The 18,760-nt window shown below is 36.1% G+C and overlaps 1 protein-coding gene across 1 annotated transcript; it reads right to left on the bottom strand.

Annotated features, from left to right (window-relative positions):
- Positions 1–487: 487 nt before the first annotated feature.
- Positions 488–18,653, bottom strand: LOC128239026 (SR-related and CTD-associated factor 4-like). Its single transcript, XM_052955452.1, has 18 exons — positions 18,515–18,653; positions 16,421–16,549; positions 15,835–15,996; positions 14,532–14,649; positions 14,011–14,186; positions 13,384–13,593; positions 12,446–12,510; positions 11,113–11,275; positions 10,577–10,758; positions 10,303–10,392; positions 9,594–9,688; positions 9,250–9,350; positions 8,845–8,952; positions 5,353–5,518; positions 5,058–5,174; positions 4,008–4,180; positions 3,668–3,758; positions 488–3,386 (listed from the first exon to the last, which is right to left on the bottom strand). Exons 1-18 carry the CDS (start codon positions 18,542–18,544, stop codon positions 1,609–1,611), a joined length of 3,954 nt encoding a protein of 1,317 aa, XP_052811412.1. The 5' UTR covers positions 18,545–18,653; the 3' UTR covers positions 488–1,608.
- Between the last annotated feature and the right edge of the window lie 107 nt (positions 18,654–18,760).

The raw sequence follows: 18,760 nt of genomic DNA, 5'->3' as shown, positions 1-18,760 counted from the left end.
AATGTGGCGCTTTTAACGAGTTTGGTTGGCCCAGTGACCTACGTCTTTGACCGGACATGACCAAAATTCGAAATAAAAATCATAGACAAACATTCGGAGCAAGTTTAATGGAAACAAGGGACATTACTGTGGCCTCAAGACATTAACATGGTGATTCTCTTGTTTTATCATTGTGACATTTTTGACTAGACATGACGAGAGCTCAATGAAAGAAGATCGTAAATCTATATCGTAATACGATAACATTAAGCCCTCTAAGACGACGAATCCATTGTGGTCTATAAATATCATTACACACTACACGCGGCTAGTGTTCAACTAAATGCGTCATCAAAATAGTTCAGTGCCAATAATAGGTTTAGGTATTTAAATGACGTCAGTTGACGGCGCTATATGGTACAGGTCTAGAATTCCAAACTAAAATACAGGTGGTGCTTAGCAATACGGAGCATGGTGGGCAGATCATCAGATAGAATGCCACATGTCATACCTTACACACCATTTATTGCAACCAAACAGTCAAAATAGTAATTGGAATAAAAACAATTGAGGTGACATTCATACAAATCAAGCAGAAATATTTCATACAGTACAAACAACATACCTTAGGCTAGCACAGACACGCAAGGAATAAAGTCTTGTATAAAGTCCTTCTACATACGCAGGCATCGGACGAGTCTCTTCCCTTCGTTCCACACTTGTGAATTGGCAAGTCACCTACCTTGGATGATTTTCACTGTCTCTTAAGTTCACATAATAATTGCGCAATGTTTCAAATCTCTACGAGTTCAGCACAATATGTGCGATCTACACAGCCATGGTGAATTTCATAGCATAATATAAATATTCTGTTAATAATACCAGCAGCTTTTTTTTTTACAAGAACCAACATTTGGAACAGGCAAAATGTATGCACTATATACACTTCCAACCCGCTGGTCTTTGATTACCTCATAACATACTACCTCCATCAACACTTCATAAATCAGCCCTTTCACCACTGTACACATTGCCTCCATAACATGAACCTGTTATTACAAACACAAACGTGACGGTGTTGCACCTCATATAATATCACATCTTCTTTACCTCTATTCTTAATAACCAGAATAATGAAAATATGTTTCTTTTTCCAATTACAAAATATTTTTTATGGCAGAAAGAAGACATTTTCGGGCTTTTTACATATTTTTATTTTACTCCCGAATCGGAGAGATCACAAGTAAGGCATGCCCTGTTTAAAAAACAAATGCATGCAGAATTAAAAATAAAATTACTTCTGTACAATTTAACAATATCACCTGATTTCAATCTTTCATGTAAGAAAACCAATATGGTCTTCTGTCAAATGTGTAGACATTGGTTCGCAGACAACTTGTAACTAAGTAGGCATCCAAAAACAAAAGGAAACCATATAATGATAATTTGACAATAAAAAAATGATTTCTTCCAAACTCCAGTTTTGAAAAAGAAACATGATCACGTAAATTTCTGAGAATCAACACTTGCTTAGTAATTGAGAAAAACAATTAACATTTCGTAACCATGATATTTGATTGACATGTAATAGTATAATGAACACAGATGAGCAACATGATGTCATTATCATTAACTTGATAATTCCCCTTCTTCTAAATCAAGCTTTGGTTCTTTCTGGACTACACTTTCTGTATTTTTCCCAATAGTTTCACTTCCTACACTAGGTTCACTGTTAACTGCCTCCTGTGTTTCTGTTGACTGTGCCTCTGTCTCTATTGACTGTGAGGTTCCATTAGATTGAAAAGCTTCCTCAGATTGTTGACTTGGCTCAGGTTCCACATTTCGCTGATGTTCGATGTTAGGAGGCTCAGCTTCTGTATCAGTTTTGGCAACTGGTTCTCCTGTATCGTTGGTAACAGGTTCATTCACAATGTCATTTAAAGGAGCTTCCGCATCTACAAGTCCTTCTTTTTGTGTATTTTGTTTATCATTAGTAGTATTAGATACACTTTCATTTTGTGTATCATTTATATTTGATTCACTTTCATTAATAGTCGTTTCCACATTTGTAGATTCAGTCACTGTATTTCCAGTCTTATTATCTGTTGCAGCCTCATTTACACTCATTTCTTTGTCTATATTATTAGCTGTATCAGCAGGTTCAGTGATTTCCAGTGCATCTCCCCACCTACTTTTGCGAGACCTTTCTCTATCATCTCTCCGGCCTCCTCGAGAGTCATCCCGATGTCTGCGATCACCATCTCTAGAACTATCCCTACTTCTTCGCCGGTCTCGATCCCTGTCTCTTGAATCAGGTCTATCTCTGCCACGGTCTCTTCCAAAGTCTCTATCTCTATCACGTTCTTGACTTCTGTCTCTTCGACTTCTATCCCTACCCTGATTATCTGAACCACTGTCAGTTTCAAGTTGTTTACTTTCACTTTTGCCATGTTTTACAACAGACCAATTATTAAATGGGTAAACATTACTCCTTGCCTGCTCCTCAGGTTCTTCTGTTTTCTCTTCCGGTGGCTCTCGAGACATATCCTGTTTTTCTTCTGAATACTCGTCATTGTAACCTTCATCATATTTTCCTTTATAGTTATCATTGTCATTATAATTCTCATTTTCACCATAGCTTGCTTCCTCCTCCTCAAAACTGTTTGGGCGTCGTCGGTCAAACTTAGGCTGAATATCAGGCAAGTCAAAGAGGGAGACAGGACCCTGGTTTCTGTTTCCTGATTGATTAAATCTTGGCTGGAATCCCCCTCTGCCACCTCCAGGCATAAATGGAGGAGGTCCTCCCCTTGGTCCACCCATATTCTGAGGTCCACCAAACCTGTTGTGGGGTCCTCCCCTATGGCCCATGCCTCTGGGTCCACCCATTCTATTGTTCATACCCCAAGGCTGGTTCACAGGACTAGGCATTCCTCCTTGAAACCCCCCGGGCGGTCTCATTCCCCTAGGTCCCCCCATATCTGGTCCTCCCATTGGAGGCCTGTTCATGCCTCTTCCAAATGGTGACTGCATATTGTTCATGTTTGGAGGACCTTGATTGCCCATTTCAACATCATCATCTATGTCTTCATCCATTTCATTGCTGTCGGGAGGCCACATCATCTCCGGCTGTTTGGGCCCCTGTGGTCCAGGTGGTAGTGGGGGTCTCTCATTCATCCCAGGCCCCATGGGTGGTCTGGGCCCTACTCCCCCTGGGACCTCTGAAGGCTGACCCCCTGCACCAGGGCCTCCCATCATGGGGTTGAGAAGTGCACCCTGAAACCCAGGCGGTGGCATTCTAAAGCCTGGGGGAGGCATATTGGGGTTAAAGCTGTATCTTGGCACCTGGGGACTGGTCCCTGTGAACCCTGAGGGCCTTGGTGGAACAGCTGGGGAATTGGGCAACACACCTGTAACAGTAAACATTGCCAATAATATATACAATATTATTTTTTCTGTGCGTGCGTGCGAATACAATATTCGATGATGTGCCTGACAAATGTTAAATTCATCTGTATTTATGTTGTTTTATGCAAAACATCAAAACATGCCACTATAATTAACAATTATCTGATTAACTTGTTGCTTTACTATTGTAAAAGTAAAATGATAATGCAAGTACATGTACAGTAAACATGGATCTTAATGGTATCTAACAGACAGTTCACATCAATGTTAAGTGTTTCCTCACCTGTGGTAGTGGACATGATGTTCTGGATTGTTTGGGCCAGGGAGTTTGCGGCAGCTGAAGTGGCCATGTTAGCTATGCCTCCTGTCATCGGCTGAAACATTACAACAGATGTGATAACAGACTACTAACCAGTTCTTCAAGCATATTAGTTCTATGCTTTATAAAAATGCAGACCTCTGTCTGATGTGAAGAGGCATTGCTCCTAAAACAGTTTAGTGTTAAAGAAAAGATAATTGTTGAAAATATTTTAGAGTTAAGTAAAATGGTAGTTTCTTCACATTTTTTACCTATGGAAATTTTTTAATGGCTTGTATATCCAAAATAAATGGTATGTACATACTGGTCTAATGTTGGGCATGCTAGGTACAGGTGGGGCGGCCTGCATCATCGGTGTGGGGGGCTGGCCGGGGGGTAGGGCTGGCATTGAGGGCTGAGGAGGCATGGCCGGCACCATGGGGCGCATCATCATCCCCGCTGCCATCATTCCTGGCATACCAGGACCTCCCATCATACCTGCAAAAGCATAGTGGTTAAAACATTCATGCATGTTAACTAATTAATGCATTGGTTGAAATTATCACAAGCCCAGTGGTCGAAATTAACACAAGCCCGCAAGCCCTGCACTGGTAAAATGTCTTCCGGGCTTGCTCAAATAATGAATTTTATATAGCAGGGCTTGTTCAAAAATTTGATGCCAAGCTATAAGTATATGAATTCGGGCTTGTTCATCCAAAAGTCTAATTTCAATGATTGCAAGCCAGCCTGTTTATAATGCCTGCCAATGGCTTATTACATTTGCTATTTAAATACACAGCAGTAATGTACAACTGTTTAAGAATTTATCTAAAATTTAAAGTATAAATTCAATTTGCTATTAAAATCCGAAGCAGTAATGTACAACTATGTAATAATTACAATTTAAAATAAAAATTCAAAGCTTTTGTAATCATTTACCTCATTCAATGGTGTAGGAGTCTGACCCACAAATTAGCTCAATGTTAGCAAATTTCCATAGCATCAATTGCTTGGCAATGACTAATATATGTAAATTAACGAGCAAACTACATGATACATACAGATATAAAACTGTATGTTAGCTCTTTATTTTTAATAGATGAAATCTGACATGGATTCACCTTTCAAGGCCAAAAAAGCTCATCTGATAAATCATTTTAGGTAGATGTTTTAAATGCTTCTTTTTCTGCAGGAAAACCCTTTTTAATGATTCCACAATTATAAGGGGTCACCAGGCATCTTAAATATGTGTGAATTAAATATGTCAACAGCTTCCATATGACCAGTTTCCTACACTATAGCTGAGCTTTATTTAAACTATGAAGGTAATTTAAATAACATTTCATCATATCAAAGAAAGTCACAAGTTACACACCCATCATATGTGGTGGCATGACGTTGGCCATACTGGACATGGGAGGAGGGGGCTGACCCATGGGTGGCGGTGCGGAGGCTGCTTCGATATCTCCCTTCGTACGCTCACAGGGAATGTCTGAAACAGACATACAACTCTCATACACAACAAACAAAATCACGCCTTTATTCTTTGATGCTAATGGCCACTGTATATAATGAAAACAAGACATGCCTATGTCGAAAGTATTATTCTAACATTTTAAATTAATGGTAGTTAAAGTTACCTTCATGTTTTAAGTTTGAACAGAGCCTACCTTTGAGGTGTTCTGGTAGGGACTCTGCATCAATAATGGCCCCATCAAGGAAGGTGGTGAGGTCGGCGGGCATGCTGTCCCACGGGACATAGATGGCCCCCTCATCCAGATCCCAGCTATCCTTGAACGCAGAGCCCCGTATACTGCCACTCTGGGCCCAAGCAGTCTACAACACACAAATACACATACAGGGTAGAAAGGGCAGAAAGGAGAAAGGAAATATATAAAATATTGCTATGTTGACAAAATAATTTGTATCAATAACAAAAAATGTTTTCTTGAACATTAACAGTTGATTGAACAATCCTTTTTACCTCTTGCAGAAATTTCATCTATTGCCTTGCCTCCTTACATTGTTTTAGTTGATCTTTGTCATTCCTGTCATTTCATCCTTCTTTTACTATATTTACAGTCTCATTGTCTTTTGTATGTGGAAAACTTGACATTAATATTGTATGTGGTAAATGAACTGCAAGGGGTTATGACTAACTTTATAGCAAAAATTTAATACAAGTGTATATTGCTGATAACTTATCTTTCATTCTTTTACAATAAACTTTCTGAAAGTTGTATAAATTTCAAATCATGATGGATGATTATTTAAGATGTACATCAAAAGAATGATTGAATTTTGTGTGTTCATGCTGTAAGAAATTAGGGCTACAGAGCTTCTTTAAGAATTTGTAAGTAGCAGTTCCTTGCCATCACTTTTGGAATTTTTTCTCTAAAACATGGAAGTTCCAATTTACTTTTAATTTACTCCATTATTGTACAACAATTCTGATAAGATATGAAATAATGTGCAAATTACAAATGCCAACTATTAATTTAATTCATAACTTATTGAAAATGTAGTCTTTAAGGGAAGATTGACACAAGATTCTAAAAGCTTTAGCTTCCAGCCTTTTTAGGTGAAGTTTTAGCCCATTTTCAGAGTAATATACTTCCAAACATCCATTCATTGAAGCCCTGGGGTCTAGGGTTGCATACCGTTGAGGACGAAACGGTCCGATACCGATATTGATACCAACATAACGATACGGTATCTTAACGATACCGATACTGATACCAAGCGAATAACTTAATGGTTCCTACCCATGAACAATGAGCTTAAAATACTTAAAATTAAGTATTTCTGCTAGACAAAAACATGTTCAATAGCATACATGTTTTAAAGTTGTGTTACCGTTATATATAACAAAGAGGTAGAAAAGTGTTTCAAATAGTGTTGTAGATAGATTGAATCTTGCGCAACATATCTGGAGCTCTTTAGACAATATCAGAGGTGCACTAATTGTCTTCGTTACCATCAGGGTTTCCGCCAGGAATTTCATAAGGCATGTCGGAAGGGGAGGGTTTGGGAGGGATGTCCCCTCCCGATGTCGATTTTTTTTTAATTTTCGTATCCAAAATGGTGCAATTTCCTGCATTTTAAACAAGTTTACAGTTATGTTCCTATGATTTAGAATTACCAACTCAAGTCCGATTAACATTAAAAATATTTGTGAAAAAGTTTAATGGTTTCTCTTCATTAATTATTGGTATTTCTCAAGTTTTCCGACAATACAATATCGACGATATCGATCGACTCATGTTCCGTTTAGTGCGGGTATTATTTATATTGACACCGTTGACGTCCATTTACTTCCGTAGTATTATATATATCTTCTTATTTAAACAGAATTGAATAAGAATACAGAACAAAATAATAAAAAATATAATCGTTGTCTTATTATCGTTTTCAATTAGTATGCTCTTTATGGTCCAAGACACAGAAAATCAAATATTTTTATCAAAATTCGAAACTTAAAACAAGGCTTACTAAATGTTTACAAATTTAATAGATTCTTTTTATTCAAATTATTTATTTGTTAGTTGAAATAAATACAAAGAAGAAAACATATTAAGATAATTTGTTTCCCCTTTCCCTAATGTCAAATTAAGCCATATTAGGCCTGCCATTGCAGGGCTTATCAGTACATTGATTACCAGTAACCAATAGATAATACCGGGTAAGCCCCTTTTTGTACCCCAAAACTTATTTTTGTAGTTTTTCTTTTGATTTAATAAATGTCAATAGTGTATTAAATTTCGAATTCAATGATACAAGTTTATCTTTGAGGAAAATTTGACAATAAATTTATATTCAAATAGCAGAAATCATGTACTGTTCAAAGAAAAAACTCAACAGTATTGGGCAAACAAACAAAATACTATTTCAGATTAAGTTTTGCTTATAAATCAGATGTGTACATTGGTTGTTTTTTAAATGAATTAAATAAAATATTTGTAAATATCAAAATAAAATGCTTGGTCAGCTATTGGCAACGGTTTTAACAGCATTGGGAATGGATTTAATTAACTCGACGTCGTACTAGATATTGCCCTCAACAAAGTCACACAGTACAACTCTATTTTTTCAAAGTAAAGATCGCTTTCTAAAACAATGCGGTAATTCCGTAATAAAATAATCATTTTTTGTCAACAAGGCAATAAATCTAGGTCTGAAATGCATAATTACGACAGCATTCTTGTATATTTATAGAGATCGCGAGAACACGTGTTTCAACAGCTGTGAAACTGGGTCATATCACATATAATAATAATATAATCCCTGTATTCATAACAAAATACTATCTTTGATAAACAGACGTACGGGGACATTTTAATTTCCGGATTAACATTCCATTTTTGGAAACAGAAGTGACAAATGACATGTGTTTATTCAAGCCAGACTCTTGTTTACTACATCGTAAAACAGCCATTTTGACACATTTCTGGTCCATGACCTGTGACGTCATTCCTTCGTGATCAATAGGATATATCTATTATTGGTAGGTATAAATAGCTAGTGACGAATTTGGGTAATTTCCATGGAAAAATCGAGGCAAGCACGCCCTCAAACATGTGCTGTGAACTTTAAAGGCGTGTTTGATCCCAGTATCTTTCAGTCGCAATTTTCTGAAAATATCTTAAAGCAATTCATTCCTTTTCACAAGTAATATATTTATCGATGTTTATTCTACATTAAAATGCATTTGTTGCACACCCCCACCCCAAGCAGATATATTTCTAATAGTGCGAAACTATTTGTAATGCGTACACGCTGTTACCGTAAAATATCACCCGTGATTTTCATTAACGTCAAGTTCGTTTTTTTTACATTTTCTCCGTTAGTTTGTGTATATCCAGGATGGGATTTGATTTGAATATTTATTTTTAATGTGAAAAATATCGATTTCGGAACCGGTTGTTTACGAAACGGTATATACGGGTAATTTTTTAAGTGACTATTCGGTACTGTACCGATACCGGGTACCGGTATGCAACCCTACTGGGGTCACAAGCATATTATAATTAGATGTAGCATACATAGATGAACTTAGTTTCATACAGTATGAAAAAAAAAATTGTGAAATATCTTTAAGAAACACAAAATATAGACACAGCAAAATATGTCATCATAAGCCCATAACCTCAACTATGCATTACCTTGAGAGCGCTTCCTTTAAGTTTGGAGCCCTTCAAGCGGTCTATGGCCTTGTTGGCATCTTTCCTGTTCTCCATCACCACGTACGCACAGCCTCGAGGGGGAACCATCTGCAGATAAGACAACGTACCGGTATTTAGACTCAAGTCATCAGTCCTTACATTCAACTACTAGGCATAGATTGTTTTCAGTCCTTACATACAACTACGGGCATTGATTGTATTTTACCAGGCAATAAAGAGATGGTATCATCATTATTGGAATTGACATTGATGTTAAATCCTAACACAACGCAGTCAGTCATCTTCAAAAGTGCCCTTTCTGAACAAGCACCCTGCCCTTATCAAATTTTGGCTGGAGCATCAAGTAATCTATGGAATATTAGACTAAAACCCATTTTAACTTACATTTATATTAATGACAGGTCCATATCGCTCCAGCTCAGTCTTCAGTTCTTCCTCTGAGGTAAACTTGTTAAGGTGACCGATCCATATGGTTGTTGTGCAGACTGAAAACAAACAATCGTAACATAGTACAAGGTGAAAGTCTATTTTTGCTTACAAGAGAGCTGAGGAGCGAATGAAAATGTTGTTATGTTTGTTTTCTTTGCCAAGTTTCAAGTTTTCACATGATGACAACCAGACAAAACAAGCTATAACATTTCCTCCACCTCTCTTCTTCAAAATAAAGTATATTTTCAAATATTCTTAATTTTAGCACTTTATAAGTGTACAAAACTCATGTAACATACTTGTAACAAAGTTGGCTCTGACAGCTGGAATGCCCTTCTTTTTGCGTTCTCGATCCTTCTCTCTCTTCTCTCGTTCACGGTCTTTATCTTTTGACCTAGAAAAAATTTAGCTTTAAAATTCAATCCATTCATATATTATTGGCATTTCCTTGATATGAACAACACAACAAACTTTTATCGTTGTAATGAATTTAAAATTGAAGCAAAACCACAATTTTCTTTTCTGGACAATTTATCTAAACGTAAAAAAAAACAAAAAAAACTCAAAAGCCACCACCCACATATGTAACTTGCTACCTTTCAGGAAATCTTCAATTATAGCTAAACATAATGTACCAGGGCTGTTTCTCAGCTCTAGGGGAATAAGGCCAGGGCCCTTTAAAAGGGGAGTTTAGCCAAAAAAGGGAATTTTGAATAATCACCATTCACTCTTCATTTAAAATAAAATTATGTGTAGCTGAATAGTTGTGTTATATATGGACAATCAAACTAACATTTAATAAAACTAGATTTTTATGCAAGGTAATTCTAGGCTTAGTAATGCATTTATCCCAATTTTCTTTAGTTCAATCTTGATTTCCTGTTTTTCTTCATAAACAGAACAACCTAAGAAAAACTTAAAGCAAAAAATTGGGAGGAAATCTCTATATTGTGAATTTTATATGATGACTGACTCTCTGTAATAACCATGCTAATAAACTAAGCCTACTTTGACCTCCTATGTCTGTCTCTGGATCGTGATCTACGGGGGCGGCGGTCTCGAGACCGTGACCTTGATCTTTTCCGTCTTTTTGGTGACCTACAATGAATGAAAACATAAAATCTAAATAAAAAACCCTTTACATTGTACTGAATTTACAGTAAATGCATTATTGTGTTAAATTGCAATTTTTTCAAGTCCAGCTTTACAGGGTGAAATAGAATACTTTCCATACAAAAAAAAGTCTATAATTTGAGACAGCCCTCTTGGTAGGTTTGCCTACCTTGACCCGTCACGTGACTTGCGCCGGCGGTCCCTCCTGTCTCTGTCTTCCCGACCACGAAGCTGCTGATGGTCTCGGAAGTCCTCATCTTGCAGCTGATCCTCAGTGTATTCTCCCTCCTCTGGGTACGCTCCCTCTGGCATCGGGGGCTGGCCCTGGAATCCTCCACCACCACTAATGTCCTGCACATTCATAACAACATAATGGTGATAGTGCCAACCATAATTGTGATCAATATTTATCAAAAAACCTCTCCTCCAGGAAGCCCTCTTCCAGTTTGAAAGTATTTTTTTTAATTGCACGGTAGCTATTGACGTACTTTTCTGATACAAGACATGTTTTATATAGATACTTAAGAAGTTCACTTAAAAGTTGAAGGATGTCGTGGGACACTATATGTATGCCAAGATAAAAGCATAATCTGTCTTCTCAATAAGAGAATTATTGATATAAATCATTCATACCAAGCAAGCCAAATGCAAAAATATAATCACTAAGAGGTGACCAGTAGTAACATCTCTGAAAAAAAAACCCACCTGAGCAATCTGTTGGTCAAACTCTGCTTGCTGCTGTTCGAGGAATCGTCTTCGTTCAAGGTCTGAGAGCTCATTGGTGTACTGCTGGTTCTTCTGGATGGTCGCGGACACCTCGTTGATTTGCTTCATCAGGCTCTGGTCACTCAGGATTGTCTTCACCTCCCTGTAACACACAACACACTGTATCAACTGATCTGGTAATCGCTCTCAAGATATCTCTAATATGATTACGCTATAATTGTATGAACCTTTTCAGTACAAAAATCATTAAGAGTTCAACAAAAAGATGCCAGTTTTTCATTATTAGCCAAGGGAAGAAGTATACCACAGGGTTCGAATTTAACTGTTTTTGATACTCGCAAATTTTTAAGAGTGCTAAAATTTTCAACTCGCAAAACCAGACACTCACTCGTATTTTTTCAAGGCATACCTTTGTGTTTGCAAGGAAAAAGTATATATTGTATGAAAAACAATGGTTTAAGATATAGTGAAATTATTTTAATGAATGATCATGTAATTGTACATTAAACAATATCATCATATATGTAACACTGACATTACGTACTGAGGAAGTCTTGATTAGGCAATTATTGGTATGTGCGAAATATTTTGAAAATGTTCCTTTCTTCATCTGTGTTGAGGGTCAATATAATGTTTAACTTCCTCTTCCACATCGAAACAGTTTTACCGGACGGATTATTTCATTTTGGCTTCTTTGTTTGGAACTGGTTTATCATTGCCATCAGCTGTCAGCGATTTTAAAATCAACTTGCGTAAAAAAACTATTCTTTTTGCTTTTCATCATCATACAGACTGTGTCTTGATACGATTATTGCTAAATATCACCGCCAAAAATGGGAACGAAAAACCAGTCTACAAAAATACATAGTACTTAATGAGTACCTGCCTGTGCGCATAAAGTAAATCTACATCATCAATTTCTGTGTGATTATCGGAAAACGAAAGTAGGCATTTCTAAAATTTGTTTTAAATCTATTGTGCAGGAATTGATCACCGATTATGTTCATATCTATTTTGAGGATTGCATATTTTCTGCAAATTTTGAACTCGCAAACTTTTACTCGAGTGTCTTTAATTTTAACTCGCATTTTTCAATTTTGGCTTGCATTTTGAGAGTGTGCGAGGGCTAAATTCGAACCCTGTACCATGATGATTATTTCAGTCAGAGGGTTCGCCCTTGTTATACATGGGCATTATGTCATTCGAAACAAGACTATATGTATTAAGGCTTAAGTTAACATCTTGACCATGTTTTAAGTTCATGCTCAATCTGTCTGCATCATTATCTCAGACCAAAATGTGGATGCCTTACCCGTGTATGTTGTGCCTTCCTCCCTCCTCATCATCGCTCTCTCCATAGTCAAAGTCCAGTAGTTTCTACAACAAAAACCATCAACCAAATGATTGTTCTACCCAAAGTCAAAACATGAACTAAAAAGTTTTAATACACACAGTCTGACCATCAACCAAATGGTTTAAATAAATAAAGTAAAACCAAAAACTAATATACACTAAACAAATTTCCTAACCGGCCACTTAGTAAAGTAACCTTTTTGAAAATTGCATTAAGTATAATCAATATACAGTTCAGTATTCGATATCCGCCATCTCCTGGCAATATTCTTTGAAAAATTCAGCTAAATCGAAGCATAAATAGCAGAGAAAACACAGTTCATATGTGGTTACTCCTAAATCCAAAAGTCACAAGGAACAGAAATAATTATGCAAATTTCATAGGGAATCAAACTTTTCTTTGTTTTGTATTTTAAGCAATCTTTTGACTCAGGCTTTGTTTCACATAGATGGTAATGTTAAAGTTGAACATTCATTTGAACTAATTAAGCCATTGATGACTGTGTTTCAGTCTCACATATGATGTAATACCATTTTAAAGGGTGGTATTTTTATTTTTCTTCCTTTACACGCTATGTTAGATTTTGTGACTTATGATTGAGGGTGTAGTCATCTGAGACACTGTATCTTTTTGACAACGTGAAATATGTGAACCAAGTTTTCACAGGATGTGTACGATGTAATGGTCTTTTCGTGCAACTAATTTGTAATTAGGCGTATTTCACAGGGAATGGAATATTAGAAGATTACTTAGGTGGACGGTTAGGAATTTTGTTTAGTGTATATACATGCCTCATTCAATTAATTATAGAAATATAGCAAAGACAGGGCGAATTTTTATCAATGATCCCTGATTAACATATTTCCCTGACGAATCAATAAATTAGATGTAAGGACCTTGTTAAATCCACTGGCTTCATCTGTCCGTCCCTCTGTTTTCTGGAGGAGCTGGTTTGTGAGGGTCTGTATCTGTGCGAGGAGGTTGGCGTCTATGAGGGGGGCCCCACCGCTCGGCTGCTGCATCAGAGCTGTCTGCTGGATCAGTTGCTGCTGTAGCATCTGTAGCTGTTGTAGTTGTTGCTGCTGGGCGTCCAGGCTCTGGCTACCCTGGATATACACAATTTATTTGCATCTTTGTATGTATTTCTAAGCAGACATAAAAATAAGACTTTCATTAAATAAACCCAAATTCTTGCGATCAAATGCTTTACAGGTAGCAGGGCTTGGTGAAAGAACATTTATGCCAAACCCTGCTGTATAAAGTCAAGAATTTGAGCAAGCCGGGAAAGCATTTTACCAATGCAGGCTTGTGGGCTAAAGGTTCTGTTTTCTAAAACAGATTGGTTATAATATCCACTGGTTACAATATGCACATCATACAAGTGTTAGTTTCATGTCTATTGTGGCACAGTAACACATGAGAAATACTTAATAATGCTTGTTTTCTACTTGACATTTCAAGCTTGTAGTAACATGTTCAAGAGCTCTATAGATTTTCAACAAAATGTATTGAAGATATAATACCGTGTTGGTGTTTTGTAGAAGCTGTGTAACAGTGTTGAGCATGTCATTCTGTGTAGCCAGCATGTTCTCAGCTGCCATCTGGCCATGTGGGCCATCTCCCTGCCCTGAGGGCTGCTGCTGCTGGGAACCGCCAGGCTTCCCACTGGAAGCCAACACTCGGTCCACTGCTGACTGGGCTGTAAGACATACAACAAATATGAACAATGCTTGAAGACAATGTCCAAGTATTGGTATAAATCTTTTTGATGAAACACAATGATAGTACAGCATCCTAGCAAATTTAAATGCAAAGAACATATGCAAAGAACATAACGAAAATTGTGAGATACTAAGACATTTAAGTCCATTATCAAGTTAGGATCAATAGGATAGAGATTTGGATTAAGTTGCTCTGCTGAGATGAAACAGAAGTCTTATCCACACAACATTAATTTATGGAGAAATTGTGTTCACATATTTTAGATCTACTTACTATCAGTCTTGATTTTACTAAATATTAGTTATTATTTGCCAGCCCTTACCTGCAGCAATAAGTGAGGGCTTGGTGGGGTCAGCAACCAAGTCTAGCAGGGGCTGTATGATCTCGCTGGAAAAGACTTCATTTTTCTGCCACAGGTTCAACACACGCACGATCTTACTCTGTCAACAAGGAGAATACAATTATAACAACATATTATATTTTACATTTAATGTACTAATGTACTTACAATTGTTATGACAAATATTCAAGGAAAACATATTCACAAAGAGTAACAATACCTTTAAATCAGGTGTATCAGTACCATCATTACACAGCATAGAATTTACGCTTCTAAAACCTGTTTTCACCAAGTATTAATAGCAATTTATTCTGGTTGAGGGAGCAATTCGAATGTAAGAAAAATGACCCGTTGCTAAAAATATGAACCTGATAATCTCCTACTCAGTGATCTCCCCTGATTAATAGACAAAAATAATGGTATTGCAGCGAACTTAAGTAATGCCTTGCATTGGCTACAATCCACATCCTGGATGAGAAATGAGGTTTAGCTCAACATTGACAACAAAAGTGACCTTGACCATTGGAATTAACACAAATGTCATTGAAGAAACACCTTCAAATATAGTTTTATAATTTTATGACTTTGAATTAATATTTGTATTTTAAACTTTCACCTATTCACCTCACAAACAGGGTTTGTTATCTGCTGGTTAAGACTTACATTGTACATGCCTACAAAAGTTGTTTCCTATGACAAAATGCTCTTCATTTATTGATCAGAAACCATACAGACAGACAGACTTATCAACAAATACAGTTCATAAGTTTTTCCTATCTTTTTCAATCAAATTTAGCTCATAGGGCGTAGACAAAGTACTTGCTTGTTTCTGATTTCCCGACATACCCTATTTTTTGCCCGACACTAAAGTTTTTGTTTGATTTTTTTTCTTTTAAAAGTTTGAGTTCTAGGCTTTTATTGATACCAGTGATGGTCATACTGATTGTATAGATGTTCTTGACCATGGCATATCATTGATTCCTTTCGGAAACAGAACATTCTCAAGAAACAATTTGCCTAATATATTTTTGGTAAATCCTCAACCTACCAACCCATATTTTTAAGCATGAAACTGGAAACAATCAAAACCCTAAGCAATTGTTTTTAAAGAATTTAATATAGAAAACTAACCTGACTAACCTAACCTAACTAAGAGTAAAGTCAGTTAGAATAAACAGACAGGTGGATAGCCATATTATCATATTCTTCCATTTGGATGAACAAAATCTTTGTGTTTTTTATAATTCTGAATGGAATTTTTTAAATGTCAAATCTCTTTCCATACCCTCTCATCCGCAGGGCATTTGAAGAGGTGCTGAAAGGTGATGATGATGTTTTTAGTAAACCTCGGAGCAAACACATCCTTGTGAGCACCAAATTGGTGCCTTGACTGGCGAACCACTGAGTCTATCACGTACAGGCCAGGAACTTTGTACTCCGGTTTGCACTGAAGTTGGAAGATATATATTGTAGGTTATATTTTTTTACAAACAAAAAGATACTAGCTTTTCATGGGAATTAGTGTTATAGTCAATGGTTAGTCTTCAGTAAACAACAGCAGTTTCACAGTGTTGAAAGGAACGATTTCGATATGTGTGTTTTAAGTATCTCAATACTTTGTACTCCAAATAATGACAATCAGATTTTGTGTGCAAAACTTATCATCAAATTGATGGACACACCAGTAACAACCCTTTTATACATGTTGTTGTGACTTATTTTTTAATTCTATAATGCGCTTCATTATAAATCATAAGTGTAATTAACAAATAAAAAAAGTCAGACAAGCTTAAATTAGCCAAAAGAAAAAAAAATCACAGTATAATTACATTATATAAATAATTATACATATTAAAAGAGTTTGTTCTCACTTTTTGTATAAACTTTTCCACACTCTGTACAACATGCTTGTAGAACTTAATAGCCTTGATAGCAGTTTTGGTGAGAGTTGACATCTTCGCCCGGGATACCGGCGGCTTTCCCTCATACAAGCTTGACAGCTGAAATGACAGATTTACAGACTTTTAATTGTATGATGCAACAAACATAAGAAAGATCGTGACAATTTCATATAAATAATATCTGAAACTACCGTCCACGGAAAATAAAACCAATACAGAAGTTATCAAGCAATATTCTGCCATTGTCAGCAAGTTCAGGATAGCGTTTAACAGCATCATCACAATTTCCCAACAATTTCCATTTCCATCACTTTCATTCTGTTTTTAAAACCATATGAAGTTACTGAAAACTTGTGTGTAATGCTGTTTTAAGCTGACCATGTATGTATATTTTGACAGATTTCTGCTGCTCCTTTGACTACTCAGTAGGGCTGAGTATGAAATAAAATTATCAATACTATATTTGTATTGATACAAAATGACCGATAGCTGATATATCATACAATATTTTTTCTAGTATTTAAATTGGTAATAAATGAAGATAATATGATGAACTATCAACAGCTTGACCGTTTTAATCGCATACTATGATAATACGCTACACAGGTGAACAAAAAAAACCCCTGAACATTTGATCACATCAGGGCCATTGTGCCGAAGCATACAATTTATTTCAATCGGACACAGTGAGCTCCCCTGTCATTGCAACTTTTAAGTCAGCTGTACGACCTAGAAATCGTACATGCCATACAAATTCAACATTCTTGTCCCCTTTAATTGACATTTAAATCTAGAGTAATCGCAAAATGATTGTATTGACTTGGTTATATTTTGTCACAACTTTCAATAATTTAATACACACAATTTTAGGTAAAGTTTGACATATTTTGTTAATGAATTATAAGCGATGAAAAGAGATTAAAAGTTTGAAAAACAATTGCTTTTGAGATTTAAATGCAAAAGTGTTGAAGTTTCAAGAATGTTTTGTATAAAGTTCTGAAGTTGACGCACCTTTTAAACATGGACATGTTGTGTGATGAAACTGCAAGCAGTACCGTTATTCAGAACTCCTAAGCCATTTTTATCGAAAACAACCTCCGATGTATGCGGGCACATAAGTAGAAGTTGTTCGTAATTTATTTAATTATAACCTGAATTAAATGCAGTGTTTTAACCTGTATTTATTGATCTAAGTGTAAATTGACTGCAAGTGAAGCGTATTATTGCAAACATAATAAAGATTCCCAAGAGTTAAGTCATTAATTAAAACGACTACATTAAATTACTACGTTCTAGTTGCAGCAGTCTTAGTATGCTGATTTCTGATTAGGTAAACCATCCATATACATCCGAGGTTGTTTTCGATAAAAATGGCTGAGGTCCGAATGCAGTACCTTACTAGGTGGCATCCGTAAGGCACAATGTTTAGGAAAAACAATATGGCGGCACACATGGATAAAAATGATAAAAAATAAATAGAGAAAAGACATGTTTTTCAATCTTTTATTTAATCAATATATAGACCGATACACGAACGTTTGATACAATTTATCAACCATGTGAATAACGCCTAATACGGGTATTCAATTTGAATATGTGTATGATTCACATTTGCATTGTGGTTATTCTCGACATGTTAAAACCGGCTGTTGACATTTTTTGTAAAATGTGACTATTCCAAACTTCTCATATAATAACCCTACTGTCGAGGATATTAAGCATGGTTAGTATATGAAATTTTGTCATGGAATCATGATAAGTTCTTATATTAAGCCCGAAAACGTGATTAACATTAAAATGTGCATCTGCATCACACATAGTGGAGTATGTGTGAAATTTGACCACAATTTATTTCAAAAAAGAAATATTCGAAATACAAACATTTATCTGGACTTAGATTTAGGCTGAAGTCCCGAGACGGTCCGTTTAGGCACTATAGTCTTAACATTCAAATTGTGTAAAACATCTTATTGTTTCTGTATTTTTTAACATGCATTGTGAGGGTCACATATAAAAATGGTTAAATCTCTCAATCAGAACCGAATTATGTTGTATCTAGTATACCTCATTGTTGAAAGCTCTAACAGCTTCCATTTTCTGCAATCGTTTGGGTTATGTGTTTATACAAACAGATCAAATTGACGTCAAACTGGTAAAAACATCGGTTCTTTTCGGCGTGGGAGAAAATGGCGGATATAACATAATTCAGTCCGAATGCATCGACGTCAATTATTGGCTAGAAGTATTTATCTAAACCAATGAAATTTTATCTAACAAAACATAAATTGTATCCCGGCTTAGTCGCGTTAT

This window comes from Mya arenaria, chromosome 6 (assembly GCF_026914265.1).
Source record: "Mya arenaria isolate MELC-2E11 chromosome 6, ASM2691426v1".
Taxonomy (NCBI): domain Eukaryota; kingdom Metazoa; phylum Mollusca; class Bivalvia; order Myida; family Myidae; genus Mya; species Mya arenaria.
This window is presented reverse-complemented; position numbering and strand designations above follow the sequence as displayed.